The sequence below is a fragment of the Trachypithecus francoisi genome, unplaced genomic scaffold (genome assembly GCF_009764315.1).
Source record: "Trachypithecus francoisi isolate TF-2019V2 unplaced genomic scaffold, Tfra_2.0 Lachesis_group0, whole genome shotgun sequence".
NCBI lineage: Eukaryota > Metazoa > Chordata > Mammalia > Primates > Cercopithecidae > Trachypithecus > Trachypithecus francoisi.
Genome location: NW_022681453.1, coordinates 66335280 through 66359736, shown reverse-complemented (window position 1 = coordinate 66359736; position 24457 = coordinate 66335280). Strand labels below are relative to the sequence as shown.

General features: G+C 40.3%; 1 protein-coding gene across 2 annotated transcripts in view; it reads left to right on the top strand.

Annotated features, from left to right (window-relative positions):
• The window catches only part of PARP15 (poly(ADP-ribose) polymerase family member 15), a 52084-nt gene extending 39956 nt beyond the window's left edge, over window positions 1–12128 (top strand). Inside the window, exons 10-13 of one of the 2 annotated variants that reach the window (XM_033211020.1) lie at window positions 1666–1869; window positions 6912–7045; window positions 9826–10000; window positions 10624–12128. In XM_033211020.1, the coding sequence (XP_033066911.1) occupies window positions 1666–1869; window positions 6912–7045; window positions 9826–10000; window positions 10624–10913 (803 nt within the window). In that variant the 3' untranslated portion in view covers window positions 10914–12128. The remainder of the gene's footprint in view (window positions 1–1665; window positions 1870–6911; window positions 7046–9825; window positions 10001–10623) is intronic. The other variant, XM_033211021.1, reaches the window with a different exon arrangement.
• The last annotated feature ends 12329 nt before the right edge of the window (window positions 12129–24457 follow it).

Genomic DNA, 24457 nt, shown 5'->3' with positions numbered 1-24457 from the left:
GTGTGTCTCTCCAAAATTCATATGTTGAAGTCCTAACCCTGGTACCTCAGATTTAGAGGTAGGGTTTTTTTGTTTGTTTGTTTTTTGTTTTTTATTTGTTTGTTGTTGTTTTTTGAGACAGAGTCTCACTCTGTCACCCAGGCTGGAGTTCAGTGGCACTATCTTGGCTCACTGCAGCCTCCACCTCCCCGGTTCAAGTGATTCTCCTACCTCAGCCTCCTGAGTATCTGGGATTACAGGTGCGCGCCACCATGCCCACCTAATTTTTGTATTTTTAGTAGTGACAGAATTTCACCATATTGGCAAGCCCCATCTCGAATTCCTGACCTGAATTGATCTGCTGGCCTTGGCCTCCCAAAGTGCTGGGATTACAGGCGTGAGCACCTAGTCTGGAGATAGGGTCTTTAAATAGCTAATTAAGTTAAAATGAGGCCATTAAGGTGGACCCTAAACCAATATGACTAATGTCCTTATAAGAAGAGGACATTAGGATACTGCCAGGTATGGAAGGAAGAACACGTGAAGACACAGAGAGAAGACAGCCATCTATAGGTCAACCTTGCTGATACCTTGGCCTCAGTCTTCTAGCCTCCAGGATTATGAGAACATCAGTTTCTCTTGCTTAAGCCACCAGTCCATGGCTTTTTATACCGCAGCCCTAGCTAACTTCAAGAGGGATCAAATGACTTACTGAAGATCAGACAGCTAGTAAGTAGTGGAGCCAGGACATAAACTCAGCTCTTCTGCATCCAGATCACATGTTCTTATTTCTGCACTGCCAATGCCCATCAGCAAAAGATCACCAGGAACACACACTATGGGGAGCTCTGCAGCATCTCAGTAGGAGAGTGTTAGAAAGAACGTAATGGATTTGGGCTTGTTTTAGGTGATTTTGTGGCAGTCTCAAGTAAGTGGGGCTTTTCTCTGGATCAGAGACTTTGAGGAAACAGACATAATTCTATGATTGTCTTATCTAGAAGGAAGGAGGATGCACTCTGGCTAAATGTATGATTGGTAATGCAGCAGCTGTCACTCTTTTTTTATTTTTATTTTTTGAGACGGAGTCTTGTTCTGTCGCCCAGGCTGGAATGCAGTGGCACGATCTTGGCTCACTGCAAGCTCTGCCTCCCGGGTTCACACCGTTCTCCTGCCTCAGCCTCCCAAGTAGCTGGGACTACCGGCACCCGCCACCACACCTGGCTAATTTTTTGTATTTTTAGTAGAGACGGGGTTTCACCATGTTAGCCAGGATGGTTTCAATCTCCTGACCTTGTGATCCGCCCACCTCAGCCTCCCAAAGTGCTGGGATTACAGAAGTGAGCCACCACAGCTGGCCTAGCAGCTGTCACTCTTATTAGTCAAGATGGGGGATGTTTGGCCATCTCTGTGATTTGGACAGGGTTCATGTTTTTGTCTATGATAAGACATAATTATGGAGTAGTCTTGTTTTTGTGTTAATTCATCATGGTCAGAGTGGTTACATGGATGATATACTATGAAATTGTTTGTATTCAGCTAAAGAACATCAACTAGCTGTGAGTGTCAGATCAGTTCCTGGCTGTCAGGGGTTTTCCTGTTTCTCAGCACTGAGAACTGCATGTGCCAAATTTCATCATATTACCAACATCAGCTGAAATTTCTTCTTTGTCATTAAATTTTTTTCAGGAAATGCCGGAAAAAATCCAATCACAGTTGCTGATAACATAATCGATGCTATTGTAGACTTCTCATTGCAGCGTTCCACCCCATCATTAAAAACCGTTAAAGTTGTCATCTTTCAACCTAAGCTGCTAAATGTATTCTACGACAGCATGAAAAGAGACCTCTCCGCATCACCGAACTTTCAATCTGCGTTCTCCATGACTATATGTAAGATGTTCACTTTTTAAAAATCACCTAGATGGCTCTGATAATCACTTAGAAAATGTTTAGGTGTGAATGTACACTGAGTTTATAGTTTTCTATTTGTTTTAGGACTTTTCAGATAACTTTTTATGATCCATGGGAAAGTACAAAAATTAGAGAACGCAACCTCCTGTCAACTGATTATTTTCCTGAGAGGCAAAATCATGCCTGGGAAACAGGAATGGCAAATAAACAGGAAGAGAATGGAAGTGAGGAAGCAGAAAGAGGGAGGAGGCTTTGCAAATTCTAGCCAGTGGTCTAGCCAATATTCATTGATTGGTTGGTATTGACCCTCATTGCCTCTTGGAGCTGTGAACTTGCTGATTAATATTGGTCTGCTAATCATCCAGCTATAGACATGTTAGCCTGGAATAGAATCAGATGTAAGAAGGGAGTGGCTAGGGTCAGCTGGTTGTACTACATCACAAGCAGCCAGACAGTTCCCAGATCCCCAGTTGCTACTCTGTAAGGTTTGTTTATACTTTAAGTATTTGTACCAACCTCTTCCTCTGATTTCGTTTTCCCCTATTTTGTGGCATTGTACTGCTATTAAAATAACTAGGATTGCAGCCTCCTATTGCAATCACTATTTGCACCCATTTGGAGCACTCACCCTTAAAGCGCTGTGGGTTTTGCTAGTGATAAGGCACATGTGCCATCAGCAGCCTCCCTAAACTGAGAATTATTGTCTACTGCTGTCAGGAGGAATGTCAGTTCTCTCTACATTTATTTCCTGACAAGTAGTCTCCTCAGCGTGCTACAACACACAATACATATAGGACACACACAATAAAAACATGAAAACAATAGTTGGATTTGTAAAGGTTCTTGCAATAGCAAATAACTGAAAATCCAACTTACGCTGGCTTAAGCAAAAAGCAGAATTCAATAACTCATGTTATTACAAAACCCACACATTCCTGGCTTCAGGTACAGTTTGGTCCATGTGCTCATAATAATATCATCTAGACCCTGAATTTCTTCATCTCTCATCCTCTTCTCAGCTGTGTTGTCTTTTTCCTTGGGCTTCATATGGTGAAAGATGGCTGCTAGCAACTTTAGGCCCACATCCTTCCACAGTCAGTTTCAAGAGGAAAGAGTATATCCAGTGGAGATATACACTTATCCAGGAACATGATGCCAGGGAACAGAGGTCTTTTAAGCGCTGAGAGTCTTTCTGATTGGACCATTTTAGGTTATCATTGCAGGCAGGGAACCAGAATTACACTGATTGGCCAAGCCACAGTCACATGCTCCACACTTCAGCTAGACAGGGTCACCATTCAAAGCAATGGGGAATAGCTGTTCCCCAGAGGAAATTCAGAAAGCTTTTACCAGAAGATGAGAAAAGGATACTGGGCATTTAAAAATAGTATGTACCTACTACAGTATCTAGGGATATATAAACTAACATTTTTTCCCTTTGGTCCTTGTAGATGAAAATTTTTATTTAAATTTAAGAACAGTAAATTAGTCATTATCAGTAAAGTAAAAGATAAAGTTTAACTGGTTCATCACTCTGCTTTCATCAAGATTTTAAACAGACTTACAAATTTAAAAAACAAAACAGTGAAGTTGAAGAGAGAAGCAAACAAAAAACTGAGTAAAATGAGCAGACAACTGACCCTCTGAGACAGCAGGATTGTCAGTGCAGTGAAAGACTGATTTCAACCTGAACTTCTGGCACCCGAGGCAAAAACAAACCACAATAAAACTGCATTACGTCATCTTTGTTGTTAGAGAAAAGGAATAATACAGATGAAATATCAGATAAAAGGAAGTTTGTTGGCTCAGATAAACTGGAATTTTAGTAAGGATTTAACATATAGCCCTTTTTCAAAAAGAACTTAAAGAGGATAGCTTTGAGATTCATTTGTGCAGATGATACACAATTACTTTTCAAATGTATGTTAAAGCTATTTATTGAGTCCAGAGGTTATTTATTGAGCACCAACTGTATATCAGATATTAGAAATATAGATTTGGGAAGTCACGTGAGTAGGTGGGATTGAAGCCCTTAAGTGTGATTGGCTTATCCATGAGAATAAACAGTGAGGAGAGGAAGACTGGGGGCAGAGCCAGGGATCTGGTTTGTTTGTTTGTTTGTTTTTGAGACTGAATCTCACTATGTTGCCCAGGCTGGAGTGCAGTGGTATAATCTTGGCTCACTGCAACCTCTGCCTCCCAGGTTCAAGCAATTCTCTTGCCTCAGCCTCCTGAGTAGCTGGGATTACAGGCATTTTAGTAAAGATGGGGTTTCACCATGTTGGCCAGGCTGGTCTTGAACTACCGACCTCAAGTGATCCACCTGTCGGCCTCCCAATGTGCTGAGATTACAGGCATGAGCCAACATGCTCGGCTGGGATCTTGGTTTTTAATCCCGTCCCCACAGGTGAGGGCATTTATCCTGAACCACCAGGAATTTGAAAGTAGAGCTTATCTTTTAAAACAGTGGTCCCCAACCTTTTCGGCCCCAGGGACCAGTTTCATGTAAGACAAGTTTTCCATGGACTGGATTATGAAGGGGGATGGTTTCAGGATGATCCAAGGGCATTACATTTATTGTCCACTTTATTTTTATTAGTATTACATTGTAATGTATGATGAAATAATTATAAAACTTACCACAATGTAGAATCAGTGGGAGCCCTGAGCTTGTTTTCCTACAACTGGACAGTCCCATCTGGGGGTGATGGGAGACAGTGACAGATCATCAGGCATTAGATTCTCACTAGGAGTGCACAATCTAGATCCCTCGCATGCACAGTTCACAACAGGGTTTGAGCTCCTATGAGAATCTAATGCTGCCGCTGATCTGACAGAAGACGGTGGTAATGTGAATGATAGGGAGCAGCTATAAATACAGGTGAAGCTTTGCTCCCTTGCCTGCGGCTCACCTCCTGCGTGTGGCCTGCTTCCTAACAGGTTACAGACCAGTGCTAATCTGTGGCCTGGGATTTGGGGACCCCTGTTTTAAAAAACACTAATCTTTTCTAAGAGCTGTATGGGAAAAGGGCTCAGGAAAATGCCTAGCACATGGAAACACTTTCAAAAGGGTATTTATCATGATATTTCTGTGAAGCCCTGGGCTGCAAGTTAACAGTGCTCCTTACTTTGGTAATGACCTTCCATGTGATGCTGGGTGAGTATTCCTGAGACTCTGTTTTCTCTCCTCTAAATTGTCTAGCCAAAGTCATCTTTTGTACATAGAAGACGGAGTAGGTTGGTGTGGCTTAAGGGTATGATTTAAATGTTTTTCCTCTCAAGAAAATACCTTTGGCTTTATGCTTTATTTCCTGATAATACACAAATACCAGCTGGGCACTGTGGCTCATGCCTGTAATCCCAACACTTCAGAAGGCCAAGGCAGGAGGATTGCTTCAGCCCAGGAGTTTGAGACCAGGCTGGGCAACATGGCAGAACCTCATCTCTACAAAAAAAAAAAAAAAAAAGTAGCAAGGCATGTGCCTGTAGTCGCACGTACTAGAGAGGCTGAGGCAGAAAGATTGCCTGAGCCTAGGAGGTCAAGGCTGCAGTGATCCATGATTGTGCAACTGCACTCAAGACTGGATAACAGAGTGAGACTCTATCTCAAAATAGTAATAATAATTAATAATAATATGCAAATACCTCTGGGATGTAAAACATATCAAGCTTAATTGGTTTTTAAGAATAATAACCCTATGTTTACAAAGGACTTGGCATTCCCTAAAGCACTTTCAGACTCCTTACTATATTTTAACTTTGCAACAATCCTGTGAGGTGGTAGATAGAGCTCACAGGATCTATCTTATAATTCCCATTACACAGATGAGAAAATAAAAACTCACCCAGAAGTGGTGTTATACGTGTTCAATGTCATATGGCTGGTCACAGGCTGAGGCTGATCTGGTCTTCTGATTCCAAGTCCTGATAGCTTCCTGCTCTCCAACCTCAGGGCATGAAAGGAATAGAGGGCCCCCAAAAAACCTTCACCTCCTTACTTCCCAGGCTTGCCTGCTATATTCGGGGGAAAGGAAGCAGCAGATCCAAAAGGACTGTAAGGCCTTGGGTTACAAAGGATTAGGCAGAAAGATCCTGAAGGAGATGGACAGTGGGGGAAAGGAAGGAATGTAGCTTTCAGAAACCACACACCTTATTGGTGGGAAACTGCCAGAACGACTTTAAAAATGGAGTTTGAAAAGAGCTTACTGATTAGGGTTAGATGCCTCCCTGTGTCATGAGAACTTACCCCGGATGGACTTGCTCAACAGGAAGACAGTGCCCTGGATCCCTCTCTCAGGCCGGGGATATCTTTCACTAAAAAGGAGTCAATTGTGGCTTTGTTTGTAAGGAAGTAATCGTTTGGCTTTTACCTATGGTGGTGTGTGTCTAATGCAGGGTGTCCATGTTCACACTAGTCCTGCTATCTTAGCAAGTTGATGTCTAGCCTTGGTGTTTTAGAAGTTCCAGGAAGCCATTGAAAAGCAAAGGAAACCCGGGCATGATCACCTTATGGGAAAGCATTCTCTTCGCACATCTGCTATTTTCTTTACATGGTGCTTTCTCTGCTTGGTGTATAAGATGCGGTACAGAACAATATGCTTTAAATATCTTTAGCAGGGTAATCATTTTCAAAACAGTAGAAGAGAACTACATTAAATAATACTGATAAAAGCAAAAGCACCTAGAAATTAACATTCATGTTTACATATTAGTTTCTTACAAAATTAATTCCATAGAACTCTCTGGGAAAAATTACAATTTCAAGCTACAGTGGATCTAAGTTTATCTAAATATTTTAGCTAGAGCATTAATGAATATATTGTGCGTCATATTGATGTCAGACCGTTCACTTCATCTCGGTTTACTCAACTGAGGATAATAGAAGAAGCAACTGTGAAATGTGTAACTTCTAGTTTAAAGACCAGGTTTGGATGACAAGAGACAAGAGCGTAGGAGGTGCCCTGATTTTCAGAGGTCTTTGGAAATCAATGTTGTGTTTTGACTAAATGCTGACTTTCCAGATAATCTTCCTGAACACTGGACTGACATGAATCATCAGCTGCTTTGCATGGTCCAGCTAGACCCAGGACAACCAGAATATAATACCATAAAGGACAAGTTCACCCAAACTTGTTCTTCCTACACAATAGAGAAGGTAATACTGTGTTAAAATTTACTGTTTAAAAATGTTGATGAATTAAAATAAAAGCTATCTCTTTTTAAATAACACCTTTCCTTCCTTTGTACCTTACTATATTTATTTTAACTGGAATTAGACTTACTCAAGCTCCATAGACTTCAAATCTCATGGTTTACTCATTAGCAGTAATGAAGGAGATTCCAAGTCACATGTGTATGTTAGGATGCTTTCAGTTGCAAGTCACAGGCCAACTCACTGAAACTGATTAAACAAGGAGAACTGTGTCGGAAATTAATGGAAAGTCCTGAAGTAGGATGGACTTTGGAGAAGTCTGATCCAGCGGCTTGATGGTGTCCTGGATCCAGTTGCTCTAGCTTTGCTGTCTTCAGTGTCAGCTATGTGTTAAGGCTGGACTCTCTTTGTGGTTGTTGGATGGCTGCTGGCAGCAATTAGAGGATCTCTGCTTTCTCATTCACAACCCATAGAAGATAGCTCTGTCCTGTCCTGCAGTTACTGGACAAGAATCCCAACCACTGCAACTATCTCTGTGTCTAGGGAATACCCTGTTCTGATTGGCTTGGGCCTGAGCTATCAAATCCCATCAATGTGTGATCCATATTGAAATCCTGATCAGTTTAACTCAATTAGACTCCATCCTAGAACTATAAGTAGGGCCAATCCCACTCAAACCAGAAGTTGCTGATGAGGTAGAATGTATGTTTAGAAGATTACCGCAGTTCCCACTGTGCTGCATAAAAACATTAGTCAGTAAACTATAGGAGGTCATTATCATACCATGTATATCAGAACAGGGTGTGGCTTCCTAGTAATTTAAAATCTTGTTGGCGCTTCCATAGACGTGTACTTACCTCTTGGAGCACTTATAAAGTGGTACTTTGTAACTATGCACTTACATTACAGCACTTACAAGGTATTTTGATAACCTTTCACATGCCTGGCTCCCTGACTAGACAGTGAGCTGCTTAAGGTAGGAGTTGCATCTTGTTCATTTCTTCATTCTTAGTACCTTGGAAGCTGTGTAGCACATAGTAGGACACAATATGTATTGAGTAAACTTGATTGAATGAATGAGCTTAATTCCTGAGAAAGGCGAACCAGGAGATAGGGACATCCTGCAGAACGGACAGAATTTAAAGGAGGAGATGCCTCATCGTGTTAAAAGCTGTTGGAAGTACAGTCCTAGACCTCTGAATCCATGGGTTCTGCATCCATGATTTCAACCAACCTCGGATGGAAAGTGTGCTGAGGCCTATGATGGTTGAGTGTACTGAATGTGTACAGATTTTTTCTTTTTTTTTTTCAGACTTTTTCTTCTTGTCATTATTCCCTAAACAATATAACGACTATTTACATAGCATTTGTTAATACATTATATGAAGCAATATAAGAAATCTAGAGATGATTGAAAGTATATGGAAGGACTGTGTAGATTATATATTAATACAAATACAGTACTATGTCATTTTATATCAGGGACTTGAGCATCCTCAGATTTTGGTATCTGCAGCGGTCCTGGAACCAATCCTTCATGGAGATTGAGGGATGACTGTCCAAGATGTGCAAGAACCTCATTTCAATTGTGTTTACCCAGTATCTGCGACTTTCTTGGCTCATACTTCTTTTGAAAACCCCCAACTTTGGATTAATTCCATAATCTACCTTCTCTCCTGCTGCTCCTAGATGAAATCCTTACTAATTCATGATCCCCAGCCTCAGCTGGACCCTCCAGGCTGCCTGTGCTTCCTCCAGTCACCCCCTCACACATTCCCCATTGCAAACTTTCATTTCTCTCCTGGAGGCCTCCGCTACTTTCAGCAGAACATCTTTCCTACCTACTTTTATGGCTTGGATTCTCATCAACAGCTGCCCAGTTACCCACTCCATTCTTCTTGAGCCTCTCTTCTTCCTCTGTTTCCAGAACATCATCCTTTCAGATTTCCTCCCCGTTCCCAGACACAGGTTATCTGGAACCCTTTCTTATAACTTCATAGCTCCGTGTGTGTTCTCCTGACCATCCCTTATCACTCTGTGGGGTAGTGGTTAGTTTTCTTGCCTTGCTCCTGCCCCCATGCCATTAGACTGACTGTTTCATGAAGGCAGAGACTCAACACAAGCTTGATTCTTAGAGATATTCAGTAGGTGATGGCTGAATGGATGTTAACTCCGTTTCCTAGGAGGAAGGAGAGCCAGTAGAGAATGATATTTTGAAAAAAAGTGAAAGAAGAACAGAATTTTAAGGAGGGGATGGTTCATGGTTTGAAATGCTATTCAGAGGTCTAGAAAAAAATAGTCTTAAGATTAGTCAATTATGAGGTGATTTGTGACCATAATTGGAGCAATAACAGAAAGAATTGTTATGAGGAGAAGCCACATGAAATGAGTTGGAAGATGAGAAGGAGTTAAGGACATGGCTATTGAATAACTACACATTTTTGAGTAGGTGTTTGTATGTCAGTGAATCTCCAGGAATTCCAGGCAAAATATATTGGTAATCATTTTGATATAAACTATAAATTATGTTATTTAAAATATATACTAACAAGCACTATGACAAAGTATAGATACTAATAGACACTTTTAGCCCATCCTTCTCTAAAGGCAGAAAGCTGCCTACTCTCTGAATGTGCTGTCTATTTGTATTCTCTTCTCCTTTTCCTTCACCAACTCCTCTTCCTCTTCCTTCTTTTTCATACTGCTTGTTTTAAATCCACAACAAGTACAATACACTGAGCCCCAAGGTCATTTCTGAAATATTTGTCTTTTGTCACCTGCAGATTGAGAGGATACAGAATGCATTTCTCTGGCAGTGCTACCAGGTAAAGAAAAGGCAAATGGATATCAAGAATGACCATATGAATAATGAGAGACTCCTCTTCCATGGGACAGATGCAGACTCCGTGCCATGTGTCAATCAGCATGGCTTTAATCGAAGTTATGCTGGGAAGAATGGTAAGGAAGCGAGTAATCTGGCTGATCAGAATGAGGCAAACGATAGTTTCAGACTTTTCATACCCAAGCAGTGTAGAACCATGGTTGGCAGCCATATTATCACTGTCAGAATAGAGCTCGCTGTCTTTCACTGTAAAGGAGACTGGCAACCTTCTGAGGGAAGATTGAGCAAATTTTAGAAATGAAGAAAAGTAACTTTAATGTGCAGTTTTTTTGGTGGGGGGAGGAGGCTTTTTTTTTTTAAGACGGTCTCATTCTGTCACCCAAACTGGAGTGCAGTGGCAAGATCATGGCTCACTGCAGCCTTGATCTCTTGAGCTCAAATGATGCCCCCACCTCAGTCCCCTGAGTAGCTGGGATAACAGGCATACACCACTATGGCTGGCCAATAATTTTGTTTTATTTTTATAGAGAAAGGGTCTCATATGTTAGCCAGGCTGGTCTCGAACTCCTGGCCTTAAGCAATCCTCCTGCCTCAGCCTCCTAAAGTGTTGGGATTACAGGCATGAGCCAACACACCTGGCTAGAACTGCATTTAGAAAACAATTTTGTCAGATTGGGCATGGTTCTACATATTGTGTAATTTTATCTTCTTAGGAAGGTTTTTGTCTTTCTCTTTCCAGCTGTATTCTATGGAAAAGGAACCTATTTTGCTGTGGATGCCAGTTATTCTGCCAACGACACCTACTCCAAGCCGGACAGCAATGGGAGAAAGCACATGTATGTTGTGCGAGTACTTACCGGAGTCTTCACACAGGGACATGCAGGATTAGTTACCCCTCCACCCAAGAATCCTCACAATCCCACAGATCTCTTTGACTCAGTGACAGACAATACACAATCTCCAAAGCTATTTGTGATATTCTTTGATAATCAGGCTTACCCAGAATATCTCATAACTTTCACGTGTTAAAAATATTTTTATCATCAAACAGATAATTTAAGTAATATGTGAGAACAACATGCAATCTTTGTCTTTGCTTTTGGCCTGTTTAAGCAGACAAAAGTTTCCCTTTTAGGTGCTAAAATGCAGAAAATTACCTTTTTAAAATGCTCTATTGCTGCAATTTGTAGCATACCTTTTTTTCTCAGCAAATTGATGGGTGGAAGCTAAGAAATGTATGGTAAATGTCACAGTTAGAGCTACAGCTATTTACAGACACCAAATCTGTAGGAGAATAAAAAGCACATTATTCTTTTTCTATCAGAAAAAAAACAAGATACATCACCTTAAAGCCCAGATGACACTGTTCTACTTGGAACATGTTAAGACATCGAATGGTGGCGGGTTAAATTGTACTACTTAAGTGGAGAGGCTACTGTTATGCATCTGTAACAGCTGGGGATTTTGCCTTATTAAGAAAAACCTGTGGATAGTTCAGCTGAACTGACTGGACCACAGAATATTAACTCTGTTATGGAACAAATAATAACAGATTTTACCTGTTTACATTTCAGGTAAAAATGTGTAAAAAAATTACCCCAAATTTTAGTGACTTAATCCCACACAGTCTTTGTGGGTCCGGAGTTCAGGTATGGCCTACCTGGTCATTCTGCTAGAGTCTCTCTGAAGTTACAGACAAGATGTCAGGGGATGTGGTCATTTGAAGGCTTGTCTGGGCTGGAGGTCTATTTCCAAGGTGAATCACTCACAGGTATTGGCAGTCCTCAGTTCCTCTCCTCACAGGCCTCTCCACAGGCTGCTTGAGTGTCCTCATGACACAAGAGCTGGCTTACTCCAGAGTGAGCAACTCAAGAGAGAGCAAGGCAGAAGCTACCAAGTCTTGATGATTAAAGTCATACACCATCTTTCCCACAGTATCCTATTGATTATTTGGATCATCTTGTTCAACCTGGGAGGGAATTGCACAAGAACATGAATACACACTGGCAAGGATCACTGGGGGCCAGCTTGGAAGCTGTGTGAATGAGCAAATGAATGCACAGATAGAATGTTAGCAGCGAAAATGATGCCAGAGGTCACCTACCCCACTGTCCTCTTGTCTTTCTTCCCCAACCCTCCCCTGTTCCCAGGCAAGAAGCCCTCTAGCCTCTGCTTGATCACTTTCAGCACTCAACATCTTGAGGAAACCTATTCCACTGTGGGACAGTGTTAATTAGTGGAAAACTCTTTTTTTCTTTTTTTTTCTTTTTTTTTTTTTTTGAGACGGAGTCTCGCTCTGCCGCCCAGGCTGGAGTGCAGTGGCCGAGTCTCAGCTCACTGCAAGCTCCGCCTCCCGGGTTTACGCCATTCTCCTGCCTCAGCCTCCCGAGTAGCTGGGACTACAGGCGCCTGCCACGTCGCCCGGCTAGTTTTTTGTATTTTTTTTTTAGTAGAGACAGGGTTTCACCATGTTAGCCAGGATGGTCTCGATCTCCTGACCTCGTGATCCGCCCGTCTCGGCCTCCCAAAGTGCTGGGATTACAGGCTTGAGCCACCGCGCCCGGCCTCTTTTTTTCAAAAGTTGAAATCAGTTCCTCTATGTCTATTACCTGCTGATCACTGTCCAGACTTCTGGAGGACACAGAACAAGTTTTATTCCTCTTACTGATGGTAGCCTTTCAGATCCATCCCTTCCCTCAAGTATATTAGAGTTATGTAAATTCTTAAAATGCCTAGCAGTTTATTTATCCTGAAGCATCACTTTTGAAGAGTTACAGACATTTAAGAAGTATTTACATTATCATAAATAAACTACATGTGCATTTAAAGAGGACAGAAGAGTATAAAGAAAAATATCTCACCAAACTCACCCATAATTCCAGCACTAAGGGAAAACCACTGCCAATTTCTCATGTTCTCCCTTCCAGTTTCTTCTCTGTCCAAATTCAACAAAGTCAAAATCACATTTTGTTCGGTCACGAATCATATAATATTATTTCTACCATTTTTCATTTAACATTACAAGTTGTTCTCCTGTGTTGTTATTTTTTCTGTACACATAATTTTAATGGCAGAGTTATTCTGCTTTATATCTTTTCCCTATTTTTATGTATATAGAATTATAAAATTTTTAAAAATGTAATCATCATTTATAGTTTAATAATCAGTTTTATTTTGCAGTGTATCATTTTAATCATGTCATTAAATATTTTACATATTATTTTTAATGGTTGCATAGTATTTCGTTGCCTGTTTCTACCTACATGTTGTGTCAAAATAAGGTACCTATATTTCTTGATAAATATGAGGTTAGAATATGAGATGCAAAGATCCTAATCTACCTTCAACAAGACAGTCAAAATGCTCTGTTGCTGCAATTTGTAACATACCTGAAGGAAATACAGTCCCAGAGAACAAAGTAAGGTTAAGTAATGCAGTTACTGCCTAGGACTTGTCTCTCAATACCAGTGCAGAATTCTAGTGAGCCATGTTAGAACAAGAAAGGACTCCTAGCCTGGGCAAATAGGGAGACCCCATCTCTACAAAAATTAAAAAAAAAATTAGCCCAGCATGGTGGCACATGCCTGTGGTCCCAGCTACTCAGGAGGCTGAGGTGGGAGGATTGCTTGGACCCAGGAGGTCAAGGCTGCAGTGAGCTATAATCCTGCCGCTGCACTCCAGCCTGGGTCACAGAGCAAAACCCTATCTCAAAAAAAAAAAAAAAAAAGACCCTTTTACTTAGGTTAGGTGGACTCTTATTTACAATGTCCACTGCTGACTTGTTGCCTCCTCCAATATTGTTACTCAGGGATGTTGTTCCCCAGTTTATTTTGCTGTACCCTTATGTCAGGAGTAAGACACAGAAGTCTGGAGTACAGTATACCCATGTTATTAAAGTTGTGATGCTTTCTTGAAGAACAATGAACTAATCAATAATTATAGTTGTTTAGAAATTCTATCGTCCGTCAGTCTGAAGCTAAATTGTATCTTTCCATCCTTCAAGCCAAGTGGGAAGTCCATCTCCTTCCCACTTGGCTTGATTTTTCCTCTCTATATGACTAGAATGGTCTCTACTTCTATCCTAAGAATTAACTGTTATCTAGCTTAGTAGCAAAATTAGAAGTCTTGTCAAACTGCTAATTACTGAAGAAATCCATCTCTTTTCTCTGTATCTTCAGAGTTCAGGTAAATGGTACCTGATCGATCCAAGACCAGAGACCATGAGCTCTGATTCCGGACTGGCAGCCTTCTTTCACAGAAGCCTTTACGGTCTCAAATATCTTCTCTTATTGCTTTTCTTACCATTATTTCTCCCTCTTGTTCCTTTTTTTTTTTTTTTTAATTCTTTCTCTCACTTGTGGAAAAAAAGGACACACACTCTGCTTGGATGAATCAGAGGAAATATTTTCATTTTTTTCTGCACCAATATTAGATAGCCACTCAAATTCCACATAGTATATATGGTAATGTATTAATTGAACACAAGGTTTACAAATTCATTTACAGTGTGGCGGGTTATCACACGACTGGTGAGATCATTCATAGCTAGTATGATCAAATTCAATTTCTTCTGAGTACTTGACTAGAACAAATACAGTTTTTTTTTTGTAAACAAGCTTTATAGTAAATATGCTTTACAAGTTTAATTGATTAAATTATTCCATATCCTAGCTTTGGTCTTCACCACAATAGTAAACATAGGAAGGGAATCTTACAACTAAATTCAGAGTATGAATAACATAAAAGACCTTTGGCCCATTTCTCTTTGTTTACACTATTTTTGTGGTAACTAGGATATAAATATTCTCTAATTTTCTTTTCTTTATTTCACTGAGAAGGGCATTTTCTACACAGTATTTAATTCCCCTAAGTCTCTTGTTCCTAAAATTATCACTCTATAACTAAGACCTATCAGAGAAGTGATTGTGGCTTCCACAAAATCCAACCACCTCTTCAATCTGAGCCTTTTCTTTTCATGTGCTCAATGTATTCTTGTCTCTTCACACCTAGACCGCTCAACTCTCAACACCTTTTTCACATTCAATTTACTCAATTAGTACAATGCAAGATCAACCCTCCACCTAAACAGAAAAAAAATAATGAAAATGCTTCCTTTAGGTCTTTGTAGTTTATGGTGCTAGATGGAGCTCTTTTTTTTCATATTAACTCCACTAAAATTCCAGTTAAAGTGCCCAAGATAAGGGAAGTACCAATACAAAAAGAACAACATAAAATTAACAAATCTGGGGTCAACAACAAAAACAAATTCAGTGTAAATACGGGATGGGGGGATAAAAACAAGAACCCAGAAAGTAAAAGTAGGAGTATTAGAATCTAGAACACATAATGATAAACATCATAGAGCAATAACTCACTTCTATTGTTTTTTGTTTTGTTTTTTGTTTTGAGATGGAGTCTCACTCTGTTGCCCAAGCTGGAGTGCAATGGTGCCATCTTGGCTCACTGCAACCTCCACCTCCCAGGTTCTAGTGATTCTCCTGCCTCAGCCTCCCAAGTAGCTGGGATTACAGGTGTTTACCACCACGCCTGGCTAATTTTTTTATTTTTAGCAGACTCAAGGTTTCACCATGGTGGCCAGTCTGGTCTTGAACTCCTGACCTCAGGTGATCTGCCTGCCTCAGCCTCCCAAAGTGCTGGGATTACAGGCTTGAGCCACTGTGCCAGGCCTTGTTTTTTTCTTTTGAAACAGGGTCTCACTTTGTCACCCATGCCAGAGTGCAGTGGTGCACTCATGGCTCACTGCAGCCTTGATTTCACAGGCTCAAGTGATCCTCCCATCTTAGCCTCAAGCAATCCTCCCATCTCAGCCTCCCAAGTAGCTAGGATCACAGGCACGTGCCACCACACTGGAATAATTTTTTTTTTTCAGTAGAGAAAAGGTCTCCCTATGTTGCCCAGAGTAGTGTCAAACTCCTTGGCTCCAGTGATCCTTCCACTTGGCCTCCCAAAGTGCTGGGATTACAGACATGAGCCACCACACCCAGCCAACAGAGCATTTTAATATATACAGTATCTCACTTCTCTCTGTAGCAGTCCTCTGAGGAAGGTATCCTTTGATGGAGGACGCTGAGTTCTAATTTGATTGCACTGTGGTCTGAGAGACAGCTTGCTGTGATTTCTGTTGTTTTACCTTTGCTGTGGAGTGCTTTACTTCCAATTATGTGGTCAATTTTGGAATCAGTGTGATGTGGTGCTGAGAAGAATGTATATTCTGTTGATTTGGGGTGGAGAGTTCTGTAGATGTCTATTAGGTCCTCTTGGCGCAGAGCTGAGTTCAAGTCTTGGATATCCTTGTTAACCTTCTGTCTCATTGATCTGTCTAATATTGACAGTGGGGTGTTAAATTCTCCCATTATTGTTCTGTGGGAGTCTAAGTCTCTTTGTAGGTCTCTAAGGACTTGCTTTATGGATCTGGGTGCTCCTGTATTGGGTGCATATATATTTAGGATAGTTAGCTCTTCTTGTTGAATTGATCCCTTTATCATTGTGTAATGACCTTCTTTGTCTCTTTTGATCTTTGTTGGTTTAAGGTCTGTTTTATCAGAGGCTAGGATTGCGACTCCTACCTTTTTTTGCTTTCCCTTTGCTTGGTAAATCTTTTTCCATCCCTTTATTTTGAGCCTATGTGTGTCTCTGCACATGAGATGGGTCTCCTGAATACAGCACAGTGATGGGTCTTGACTCTTTATCCAATTTGCCAGTCTACGTCTTTTAATTGTGACATTTAGCCCATTTACAATTAAGATTAATATTGCTATGTGTGAATTTGATCCTGTCATTATGATGTTAGCTGATTATTTTGCCTGTTAATAGATGCAGTTTCTTCCTAGCATCGATGGTCTTTACAATTTGGCATGTTTTTGCAGTGGCTGGTACCGGTTGTTTCTTTCCGTGTTTAGTGCTTCCTTCAGGAGCTCTTGTAAGGCAGGTCTGGTGGTGACAAAAATCTCAGCATTTGCTTGTCTGTAAAGGATTTTGTTTCTCCTTCACTTATGAAGCTTAGTTTGGCTGGATATGAAATTCTGGGTTGAAAATTCTCTTCTTTAAGAATGTTGAATATTTGCCCCCACTCTCTTCTGACTTGTAGAGTTTCTGCCAAGAGATCCGCTGTTAGTCGGATGGGCTTCCCTTTGGGGGTAACCCAACCTTTGTCTCTGGCTGCCCTTAACATTTTTTCCTTCATTTCAACGTTGGTGAATCTGACAATTATGTGTCTTGGGATTGCTCTTCTCAAGGAGCATCTTTGTGGCATTCTCTGTATTTCTTGAACTTGAATGTTGGCCTGTCTTGCTAGGTTGGAGAAGTTCTCCTGGATAATATCCTGCAGAGTGTTTTCCAACTTGGTTCCATTCTCCCCATCACTTTCAAGTACACCAATAAAACGTAGATTTGGTCTTTTCACATAGTCCCATATTTCTTGGAGGATTTGTTTCTTTCTTTTTACTCGTTTTTTCTCTAATCTTGGCTTCTCACTTTATTTCATTAATTTGATCTTCAATCACTGAAGCCCTTTCTTCCACTTGATCGAATCAGCTATTGAAATTTGTGCATGGGTAACGAAGTTCTTGTGCCATATTTTTCAGCTTCATCAGGTCATTTAAGGTCTTCTAGTTAGCCATCCATTTAAACTTTTTTCAAGGTTTTTAGCTTCTTTACGCTGGGTTAGAACATATTCCTTTAGCTCAGAGAAGTTTTTTTACTGCCAACTTCTGTAGCCTACTTCTATCAACTCGTCAAAGTCATTCTCCATCCATCTTTATTCCATTACTGGTGGGGAACTGCAATCCTTTTTAGGAGAAAAGGCGCTCTAGTTTTTAGAATTTTCAGCTTTTCTGCTCTGGTTTCTCCCCATCTTTGTGGTTTTATCTACCTTTGTTCTTTGATGTTGGTTACCTACAGATGGGGTTTTGGTGTAGATGTCCTTTTTATTGATGTTGATGGTATTCCTTTTTGTTTGCTAGGTTTCCTTCTAACAGTCATGTCCCTCAACTGCAGGTCTGTGGGAGTTTGCTGGAGGTCCATTCCAGACCCTGTTTGCCTGGGTATCACCAGCAGAGACTGCAAAACAGCAAATATTGCACAACAGCAAATACTGCAGAACAGCAAATATTGCTGCCTGATCCTTCCTCTGGAAGCTTTGCCCCAGAGGGGCATCCACCTATATGAGGTGTCAGTTGGCCCCTACTGGGAGGTGGCTCCCAGTTAGGCTACATGGGAGTCAGGGACCCACTTGAGGAGGCAGTCTGTTCATTCTCAGAGCTCAAACAGTGTGCTGGGAGAACCACTGCTCTCTTCAGAGCTGTCAGACAGGGACGTTTAAGTCTGCAAAAGTTTTTGCTGCCTTTTTTCAGCTGTGCCCTGGCCCCAGAGGTGGGGTCTACAGAGGCAGCAGGCCTTGCTGAGCTGCAGTGGGCTCTGCCCAGTTTGAGCTTCCCAGCCACTTGTTTACCTATTCAAGCCTCAGCAATGGTGGACGACCCTCCCCTAGCCAGGCTGTTGCCTTGCGGATCAATCTCAGACTGCTGTACTAGTAGTGAGTAAGGCTCCATGGGCATGGGACCCGCCAAGCCAGGTGCGGGATATAATCTCCTGGTGTTCTGTTTGCTAAGACCATTGGAAATGCACAGTATTTGGGTGTGAGTGTCCTGATTTTTCAGGTATAGTCTGTCATGGCTTCCCTTGCCTAGGAAAGGGAAATCCCTTGGCCCCTTGTGCTTCCTGGGTGAGGCGATGTCCTGCCCTGCTTCGGCTCGCCCTCCATGGGCTGCACTCACTGTCCAACCAGTCAGTCCCAATGAGATGAACCAGATACCTGGGTTGGAAATGCAGAAATCACCATCTTCTGCGTTGAGCATGCTGGGAGCTGCAGACCAGAGCTGTTCCTATTCGGCCTTCTTGGAACTGAGAGGCAAATGTATGCAAATTCTTAAACACCCCTCCAATGAGGAAATAGAATCTGTTTCACTTCTCCCTGACTATGAACTTGCCTTAGTGACTCACTTCTTTTTTTAAGAGAAGGGGTTTCTCTCTGGAGTGCTGTGGCACGATCGTAGCTCACTGCAGCCTTGAACTCCTAGGCTCAAGTGATCCCCCTGCCTCAGCCTCTTAAGTAGCTAGGACTACAGGTGCATGCCACCATACTCAGTTAATTTAAAAAAATTTTTTTGTTAGGCAGGGTCTAGCTATGTTGTTCAGGCTGTGATTCACTTCTAATCAATAGAATGCTTGAGAAATGAAACTATAATTTCTAAGGGCTAAGTCATAAAAAGTAATAAAGCTTTGACCTGTCTCTTGCTCTCTCTCAACATGCCTTACGAGCTGAGTCACCAAGTTGAAAGAAACTATGCTAGAGAAGCCATGTGGTGATCCCACGTATTGATAGAGATACCAGAGGAGCTCCAGAGGTTCCAGCTCCCAGTTTTTTGAGTTATCCTAGGCTGGGTACCTGATGTGTGAGTAAGTAGCCTTCGAGATGCCTCCAGCCTCAGCCACAGTCTGATTACAAATTTCGCATTTCTTGAGAAAGAATTGCCTAGTTTAGCCCAGTAAACCCCCAGAATCTTGAGGGATAATACCACTAAATTTGGGGGAGGATTGTTAAGCAGGAAAAGATAACTGGAATAATGTTCTTACCTCCTGCTGTATTTAAAAAAATTGTTTTAAGTTAGCTACATTGCCTACTATAAAAAGGGAGTCATTTATACTGAAATTTCTTTCATGCTCATGCCTTTAAATGACTAACAGATTATGGGATTTAGGGAAGAAGTTGATATGTAGGATAGGGATTTAGTTTATTTTAATTCGGGCTTATGACTGACTTTTAGAAACAGAAAAGATTTTCCAAATCTCTTCCTCAGAGCAAATTTTTTTTGTAGGTAAGGGCTTTGAGATATCTACTATCTGATTGTATGTGGAATGGCTCACAAGATTGTACTTTTTGATGGATGATAGATGGAACATCCAAATAGTCTGAATTTGAGGCTGCAAGGAGGAAGGACACTACTGCTTTCTTCAAGGTGCTAATGGTTAGGCTGTAGAAAACACATGGATTGAGCAGATGGCACATATTCCCAGCCAATGACCAGCCTTCCGTTCAGTGGCATTAAAAGATGTTTTAAAATATCAGCCTTCCCCAGGGAATGTTTATTCCCTGTGTATGTTTATTCATAAACATGATGTTTATTACATATTTATATATATAATATGTGTTAATATATTAAATATAACATAATATATTATTTATCTATAATATATATTAGTTATCTATAATATAATATATATTATTTATATATAACATTATGATCAAGTTGGGTTAATTCCAGGAATGCCTGAGCAATGTGAGGAGGGTGGCTGCATGGGGATATGGTGGTAGCAACAGGAGATTGGTATGTAACCAACACAGGATATTGCACAGTTATATAGAATCCAACACAGTTATATAGAAGAGATTGACCCAATAAGTAAATATATTGAGGATAATGGAAGGCAGATTTCTCGCTATTGGAGAAAGGAGTTACAAATATGCAAAGGAAAAAAAAAAAAAAAAGAATGAACTTTGTAGTGTTGGCTTGGAGCTGGAGGTATCAGTATAAACTCATCATTTTTATATGTATGTAGATATATTGATATAAAGAGAGAGAGAAAAATAAAAAATGCAGTTGTGTGTGTACACATGTATTCCCTAGCACTGTCCACTGAGAAAGCCTGAGACAGTAACACTTTAAAACAGATGAACACAGCACTCTTTGGAATAAGGAGTGATTCCAGGCTCAAGGCAGGGAAGTAATGAAACTTTATTTAAACAAGTAGTATGCTGGATTTCGCCAGCATGCCATATATATACACACATATATACACACATACATATATATACACATACATATATACGTACATATATATACACATACATATATATACATACATATATATATGTTTTGCTTTTATTTTAGGTTCAGGGATACATGTGCAGGTTTGTTATGTAGGCAAACTCATGTCAGATTTTTTGTACAGACTATTTTGTCACCCACGTCACTAAGCCTAGTACCCAGTAAATACTTTTTTCTGATCCTCTCCCTCCTCCCGTCCTCCACCCGCAAGTAGACCCCAAGTGTCTGTTGTTCCCCTCTTTGTGTCCATGTGTTCTCATCATTTAGCTTCCACTTTTAAGTGAGAACATGCGGCATTTGCTTTTCCATTCCTGCATTAGTTTGCTAAGGATAATGGCCTCCAGCTCCATCCATGTTCCTGCAAAGAACATGATCTTGTTCTTTTTATGGCTGCATAGTATTCCATAGTGTATATGTACCACATTTTCCTTATCCAATCTGTCATTGATGGACGTTTAGGTTAATTCCATATCTTTGCTATTGTGAATAGTGCTGCAATGAGCATATACGTTCATGTGTCTTTATGGTAGAATGATTTCTATTTCTTTGGGGATATACCCCAATAATGGGATTGCTGGGTTAAATGGTAGTTCTGTTGACTCTTTGAGGAATCACCACACTGCTTTCCACAATGGTTGAGCTAATTTACACTCCCACCAATAGTGTATACGTGTTCCCTTTTCTCTGTAACCTCTTCAGTATCTGTTATTTTTTTACTTCTTATAGCCGTTCTGACTGGCAGCATGCCATATTTTGCCATGGCCTATTCTAACATGCTCAGGGTGATGGGGTATTATGTTAGCTATTTACTTTCAAATTGTTCAGGAAATAAAAAATTCTCTATATTAGTCTTGCAACTTTTCTGTGAGGTCAAAATTATTTCAAAATAAAAATTATCATTAAAATTAAAGACATTTTCAGACCAACAGATTGAGAAAGCTCACCATTCATGTGCTCTTACAGAAAGAACTGCAAAGAATTAGTATCTACTTTAGGAAAAATAAGATTGAATGAGGAAGAAAAAACAGTGCTTTGGAACAAAATAATTGTTAATTGTTAAACATATTGCTAAATAAATATTGACTAATTCTGAAAAGACTAATTTTGGAGTGTTAAAAAACAGTTAACAATAGCAAAAGGATAGCAAAATAGGGGGCAAGTTTTTCTCAGGTCTTTGTGTCATTTGAGAAGATGTATTGACTAGCTTTATACTTTGTTTAGTCTAAAATCTGCAAAAGAATAGGTACAGAAATTCAATCAAAATAGAGAAGGAAAAAGGGAATAAAGAAAAACTGTCAGTCTAATATGTGACAAGAAATGAAGAAAAATAAACAAGGGAGAAGATAGTTCATTTAAAAACCCACAAATAAAATGGTGGGAATAAGTCTAACTATATCAGTCCTATATAATATCTAGAAATTTATGTTTGCCAATTAAAAGACAGATTGGATTTAAAATAATCCAGTCATATTCTGTTAGCAAGAGACTTACCTAAACTAAAGACATAGAAAATTTGACAGAAAAGGGATGAAAAAGTTTTTCAGGTGTATCAGATAGAATGCTTTTGGCAATAGACAATGGAATACCTAACTAAAACAGGCTTAAATAACAAGGACGTATGTTGACTCACGTTGCAAGAAATCTTGAGGTAGGTGGTTCTAAGGTTGGTTCCAAACCTCAATGGTGCCATCAAATATCCAGGCACTTTGTAGATTTCTGAGAGATTAGCCTTCAAGGTTACAAAATGGCTGGTCACATCCTACCTGATAACATTAAAAAAAAAAAAAAAAAAGAAGAAGAAGAAGGAGAAAAAGGATTTCTTCTCAAATGTCTCTATTTATGGGGGAAGAAAATGTTTCCCAGGAGCAGACAATGGACTTCCCTTTATATCTCGTCCTAGAACTGGGTCACGTGGTCATCCCTAAACCAATCCCACTAGAAGGGAATTAGATTACTAAAACTGGCTTAGTCCAAGCATGAGTCAGGTGTGGGTCTAAAGGACATCTATTTTACCTAAACACTTTGCTACTTAGTATCTAAACAAAATTGAAATTCGCCTAGCAAGGAAAAAAAGAGTATGTTAGAGTAAGTAATCAATCTATTCGAAGTATCTGCCGCACTTGGCAAGCGGTCAGAGAAATGTTAATATAAGACAAAATAGACATTAGGGCAATGAGAATACAGCAGAAAGAATGACACTCACTAATGACAAAAAGGAACAATTCACTGGGAAGATAGAAAAATTTTGAAACTGGAGGCTGGGTGTGGTGGATCATGCCTGTAATCTCAGCACTTTAGGAGGCTGAGGTGGGAGGATCACTTGAGCCCAGAAGTTCAAGACATGCCTGGGCAACACAGTGAGACCCTGTCTCTTAAAACAAAAGATAAAAACCTTGAAACTGTATAGCCTCAAATTAAGCAAAATCAAAAGAAGATAAGCAGAAAGTGGCAATATCACAAGGAAAAATTAACAAATCATCTACCAGGTATGAAAGTCTCTATTTTGCCATACACTCACTAGCAGAGCTTTGTTATTCAGGCCATATAAATATGATATGGTTAACTTGGCCTTGAGGTAGACCTAGATTCAAACGTAAGAGTCAACAGTAATCTCTGCTGTAGGTGGGAGAGGTAAGGCAAAGGCAAGATCAATGAGAGATGCTGCTATGAGTTGTCAGCAGCCAATATTTCCAGCAGCTGGGGAATGGGTTTATAACCCTGAAGAAGGGATCCAAGCAGAGCACTGCAGTATGCATTATGAAAGTATAGCATAATATTGAACTCTACAGCAAGACAGCCTGGGTTTATATCCTAGCTTGACCATTCTCTAGCTGTGTGGCCTTGGGCAAGATATTTAACCTTGATATTTTCTTGATAACCAAGATATTTTCTATGTCTTTAGTTAGGTAAGTCTCTTGTTAACCAGTTAGGTTAGGCATGTCTCTTGTTAACCAGTTTCCTCATAATAAAGTGGAAAAAATATTAATTGTCTTATAAGTTTGTTGTGAGAATTAAATGAGTTACTATACTGTTTTGTGAACTGTAGATCCTACTGTAATAATGGGTTGTAAAATCAATTTGTGAATTTCAGTCTGTTTTTTTCATGAAATATAATATAATCAATACTTTTATGATAAGATTTTCTATTGGCAAACTATAGGGAAATGGGTACTCTCATACATTGCTGTTGGCAGTGTAAAATGGTACAGTTGCTATTGCGGAAGACTGTTACAAAATGCTGCCCCCATGACTTCTTCTTTCCTGTAGTCATACCCAGTGTAGTCTCTCTATTAGTCCATTCTCACATTGCTATAAAGAAATACCTGAGACTGGGTAATTTACAAAGAAAAGTGGTTTAATTGACTTACAGTTCTGCAAGCTTTACAGGAAGAATGTCTGCAGAAGTCTCAGGAAACTTACAATCATGGTGGAAGGCAAAGGGTAAGCAAGCAGGCATGCCTTCACATGGTCAACGCAGGAGGGATAGAGAGAAGGGGGAGGTGCTACACACTTTTAAACAATCAGAGCTCATGAAAACTCACTCACTATCACAAAAACAGCAAAGGAGAAATCAGCCCCCATGATCCAGTCACCTCCCACCAGGCCCCTGCTCCAATACTAGAGATTACAATTTGACATGAGACTTGGACAGGGACACAAATCCAA